The sequence below is a fragment of the Ruditapes philippinarum genome, unplaced genomic scaffold, assembly GCF_026571515.1.
Source record: "Ruditapes philippinarum isolate M1 unplaced genomic scaffold, ASM2657151v2 ctg16930_1_1_1_1, whole genome shotgun sequence".
Lineage (NCBI taxonomy): Eukaryota > Metazoa > Mollusca > Bivalvia > Venerida > Veneridae > Ruditapes > Ruditapes philippinarum.
In genome coordinates, this window is record NW_026863788.1 from 12,519 (window position 1) to 18,059 (window position 5,541).

The 5,541-nt window shown below is 35.8% G+C and overlaps 1 protein-coding gene across 1 annotated transcript; it reads left to right on the forward strand.

Annotated features, from left to right (window-relative positions):
* Positions 1-286: 286 nt before the first annotated feature.
* On the forward strand, positions 287-1,099 carry LOC132723341 (zinc finger BED domain-containing protein 4-like). Its single transcript, XM_060708035.1, has one exon. The coding sequence runs from the start codon at positions 287-289 to the stop codon at positions 1,097-1,099; it is 813 nt and encodes a 270-aa protein (XP_060564018.1).
* The last annotated feature ends 4,442 nt before the right edge of the window (positions 1,100-5,541 follow it).

Genomic DNA, 5,541 nt, shown 5'->3' on the forward strand with positions numbered 1-5,541 from the left:
CATACAGGCGCAAACCTCGCACAACGTCTAAAGGACTGTGTAAGTGAGTTTAAGTTAAGTGATAAGGTGGAAGCTTGTGTTCATGATAATGCTCGGAACATTCAAAGTGCTGGAAATATGTGTAAGGACTGGGGTGACTTAGGATGTTTTGCTCACACACTCCAGTTGAGCATGAAACCTGCATTCTTAGTTCCGGAAGTGTGTGGTTTCAAAGTGCCGTAAGCTTGTTGGGCATTTCAAGCATAGTACTACATTAACTGCTGTATTCACTTATCGTCAGAAATCAATGGATAATGTGCCTAAGGACGTTTTCCAGGACGTCGCCACACGCTGGAATTCTACATATGACATGATGTCATGTCTCCTGGAGCAACGCCGCGTTGTTTCCGATATTATGTTAGATCCAAAGTTAATAAAGAAGGCCGACTGTGAACTTTACTTAGAAAACGCTGATTGGAATTTATTATCAGAGTTGTGTTCTATTCTTGCGCCCTTCAAATCTACTGCTGAGTATATGTGTACAGAGAAAAATGTGTCAGTGTCTGAAATTTATCCCATTGTCAGTGGATTAGTCAGTAAGAGATTGGTAGAGTCTACAGATGATAGTGCCACCGCCCCCGAGGTTAAGCGGTTGATCCGTGACGATCTCATGTCTCGTTACGGACCTACAGGTCATGTAGCTCCGACTTCCCTCCCAGCACTTGGGGCATTGCTTGACCCCCGACATAAGAAACTAACGTTCTTCACCTCTGAGCAACGGAAGAAAACTCATGCTATCCTCGAGTCTCGTTTGGACGATCTTCCGTTACGTCTACCCGTCAATCCACCCGAGAACTGTGAACAAACTCCAAAACGTGCTAGAAAACTGGACTTCATAGATTATGGATCACCTGATCGTTCAGAAATTGAGGATGAATTACAAATGTACTTATGTGAGAAAAGTGTACCGGATTGTGATCCACTTGTGTGGTGGAAAGAAAAAGGAAGTACGTTTCTAAAAAATTTCACATGTAGCAAAGAGTGTTCTGAGTGTGCCGGCGACTTCCGTACCTTCCGAACGTGTGTTCAGCTGTGCCGGCACACTCTTGAACAAACTTAGGAACAGTTTGTCTAGTGACTTTGTGGACACAGTTATATTTCTCAATAACAACAGGGTGGAGTTTAAGACAAGGTCAATGTCTCTTGTTAATTAAATAACAACTGAAAATTGATGTGAAGAAGAGTGAAATTGACTCACTAGCTATTGAATATGATACTATCATGTTTTTATATCAAATGACAGTTAAGTACTATAGTTATAAAGCGTGAAAAATACGTTGATTGGATACTATGTTTGACTTGATATTACCATGATACCATGATATGTTAAGAAGCCTGAAAAATAATGTTTGTTTGGATACTATATTTGAGTTGATATTACTATGATACCATGATATGTTTTGCAATAAAAGAATGCTATCATTGATTATACTGTTTAATTACATGTTATTAAAGTTATGATCAAGATCTTGTTGTTATTTTATTTAATTATTTCTAACTATACATGTACATGTATACTGCATGTCCGTAATGTCCGGAAAAGATAGTTTTGTGCAACAATGCACATTAATTACTGTAATCAAGTACTGGTGTGACCCAGGAACAAATAAAAGTTGAAAGACTGCAAAAGGAGGGTAACATAATTAAGGCAGCACACCACACTAAATGAAGCCGCAGCTTCGAATGGCCAGGGAGGATTTCATGGATATAGTGACTATTGTGGATTTAAATGACTGGTTGTCTTTAAAATGCATTTTCAGCATGAAATTTGTTTTTGTGACATGTAATATGATCATTGGCAAATTCGAAAACATGGTTAGAAATCACATGCTGATAATAATTGATGTCAAGGTCGCCATTGTTTGTAAACATTGCTTTTAAACAGCATGCTCGGTGAAAACAAGTAATTTTACAGGGGGGTACAAACTTTCAGCAATAGCAAAAAATCTACAAGCCAAGCACCTATTTCTTTGTGATATTTTGCATGCATAGGGAGTTGCTAAAGCAGTGACAGAGTTTCTGTAGACCGTATATTTGCAGGTATTTTTTGCCGGAGGGACGAAAAATGTTGTTTTGGGTCTCGGACCACTATAGATTTTTGGCTTTTACGGAATGAATTGGAATTTTTTTAACTGCCTGACTGTTGCACATGGGATGATTTCATTACAGATTTGCAATGGTATGACATATATGTTCTTAACAAAATGTGTTTTCTTTTTCCAGGTTGTGTAGTTTGAGATCAGATTTATGAGACATATTGCTTGTAGGACATTGACGGCAGAAACTTGAAATTTAGTGTGGAGTGCTACCTAAACAAATATTCAGTCTATGCTGATTCATATTACTGTCATTCAAGTAACGTGAGTTACCTCCCGTTTATCCTTAGTGAAACGATCAGCAGTCGGATAAATTGAATGAAAGACAATCAAATTATGAATTTATTTCAAAAGTAAGAATTTAAATACATATATCGATTAACAATCAACAAAAACATTGACAAAGTAATAAAAGTATCTTACTTGTCGATATTTCCGTGCATATTAAAATAGTATAGTATTTGATGCAATCAATTTACGTATACGTAAAAGAGAAATGTTGTGAAAACGAATATTCGAACATCAAATTTCTTATTCGTTTCCAGCCCTATAAATTAGTAACATTCTCCTGTCGCTACCGTTGAAGTTTCTAATTTCTATAGAACAGCACTGATACACACTAAGTATATGTTAGTGTCATTAAAAAGGCAGTTTTGTTTTCTTGTTTTTTTTTTGTTTGTTTGTTTTTTTTTGGGGGGGTTTTTTTTGTTTGTTTTTTTTAAACCGACTTTGCTTGACCCGTAATAGGGAACGCAGTGTCCCATACATAGTTTATTCATTCTTTTATTCAAATCAGTACGTTTGCACAAAGATGACATGTGAGTGTTTTATTTATCTCGTGCGCACGAGATACTATGTTGTGACCACGAGGTACTAAGTCGTGATCTAATTGGTTAATTATCTCGTGCGCACGACTTAGCTACATCATTCCAACGACATAGTTTATCGTGGCCACGCCATGGTATCTCGTTCCCACGACTTAATCATCTGGTGCCCACGACTATGTAAATCGTGGCCACGACATAGTTTCTCATTCGAACGACAGTGTCTCGTTCCCACGACTCATTTATCTCGTGTCCACAACTTAGTAACTCGTGGCCACAACTTTGTTACTCGTTTCCACGACTTAGTAATCGCGTGCCCACGACTAAGTACTTCGTGACCACGACAAAGTATTTCGTTCCGACGACTTAACTATCTCGTGGCCACGCCTTAGTAACTCGTGACCACAACATTGAATCTCGTGCGCGCGAGATAAATTGAAACACACACATCTCAGCTTTGTGCCACCGTAAATAAGTCATACTCAGTAAGAATTTTATAGATTTCAATAAATTTATTTTTATGATAAAAATATTTTACTCAAGGATGAGCATAGTATTTGTATATTAAGAGAAAACGATGTTCCATATATGCAATGTTCGCCAAAATGTCACATCAGTGGGATATTTAGACGATTTTATAGCAATCGCAACCTTCGGCTCTTTCCGTCAATCTTCGGATAAGGATGAATAATAGCCGAGGACGTTCCGATTGGATTTTACTACAGTATTAAATCAACTTCATAACATGTCTCACCTGTTTGATCACAATGTTCACCATGCCAACCGTGACTACAGGTGCAATTATGGGTCTCAACCCCATTCATTTTTGAATACTGACAGGATCCATGTGTGCAGTAATACGGTCCACAGTGTGACCCTCCTACAAAGCAAAATTGAATATTTGATAAGCATCTATGAATATTCTACAAAGACTTATCTATTTGCCAACATCTATCTCTCTTCACTAAACTTTAGATTGGATCTTTAACCAGTTGAAATAGAAATTCGATAACGTTTATTGGGGTCAATTTACGAAAATCGGCAAAATTATAAAAAAAAATCCAATTACAAGTGGCTTCTTCTTTAACAACACTTAACTATCAAAATACTTAGAGTACTATCGGGAAACGAAGATGAACTTGATTGTGTCGACACGCACACTAAACAATCACAGAATATACAGAATTTATTTTAGTTCGATTGTGTAGGAAGCTATAAGCTTGAAGACACACTTTTGAATCCGTTCCTGGAACCAACCAGTACTGAGCAATGACTGTAAAGTTTCTGGCTCAAGGAAACAACGACTTGCCCTTGACGGGGTTTGAACCCATGCGGCTTGCGATCATTAGATTACTAGTCCCTGATCCATCAAAAGTCACGTGTTAGCATTACCCTCAATTCGCATTATTTCTGATTATTGATATCTAGCTAAGTGTTTGTACATAGATTTTTGAATAAAGTTGAATATCTTCACGAATTCATGATTTTAACCACATGAATTCACGATTTCAACTTCACGATTTCAACTTCACGAATTCACGATTCCAACTTCATGTATTCATCACTAGCAACTTTATGAAGGATTCTTTCATTTGTCTCCAAAATAATTAAAATTGATCAAGAAATAAAAAAAAAAACTAAGTAGGGGACTCCGTGTTTTTCTTACTGTGGTTTTAAGAAAGTAACATGATAAACTTTGAAACAAAAAATTTAATATTTTTCCTCAATTCATTTTTATCTGAAGTCATTACATAATTATAGACTTTAAAACTTATGGAGCACCCTTTTATTTTAATCCAAAATTATCAAAATTGACTATGAAATTTAAAATAACTTTGGAGGGGAACGCCATGTTTTTCTTACCGAATTTGAGAGGAAAATTGATAAATTTTAAACCAAAATTTTAGTACATCTATTTAATTCTTTTTCTTTATTTTTTTTTCTCGACCATTCAAAAAAACAAGTTAGAAGGAACGCCGTGTTTTCCTTCACTTTATTGAGAAAAATGGGAGAGGCGTCGGGTTTTATACCAGTCCGTAACAGAAGTTCGTAAATACTCAAAGAGGGGCAGGGCGTGATGCATGACTTAAAATCGTTTAACTTTGTGAATCTACTTTTGTCATTTTAAACATGTTACTGAGTTAACTACTCTTGGTAGTTCTACGACTGAAAACACGTTTTTTTTAAACTCTATTTTTCTGTATTTCTATTTTCTGTATTCGTGTTTTACATTTCGTTTGTATATATCATGTACAGATATAATATATATATAAATATCTATAAGTGGTGCAAACTTGCTTATATATTATATGCAATGGAAGTTATGAGCTGGTAAATTTGTTTGTTGTTTTTCCGTGTAAAGTTAGTTTTTAAGATCTACATGTAAACTGTTATCTAAAATCGGGGTGCCTACAATTAAAAGATTGGATTAAAAGACTTATTATTTGCTGTGCACGAATACAATAAAAAAATGTTAGCATACACGTTTGCATTTTCAAAAGTAGTTTTTCAAAATAAACACTTTACATGTCTAGAATTTTGGCAACGAACGCCCTCCATTTTAAACCTCATCAAAATAATTA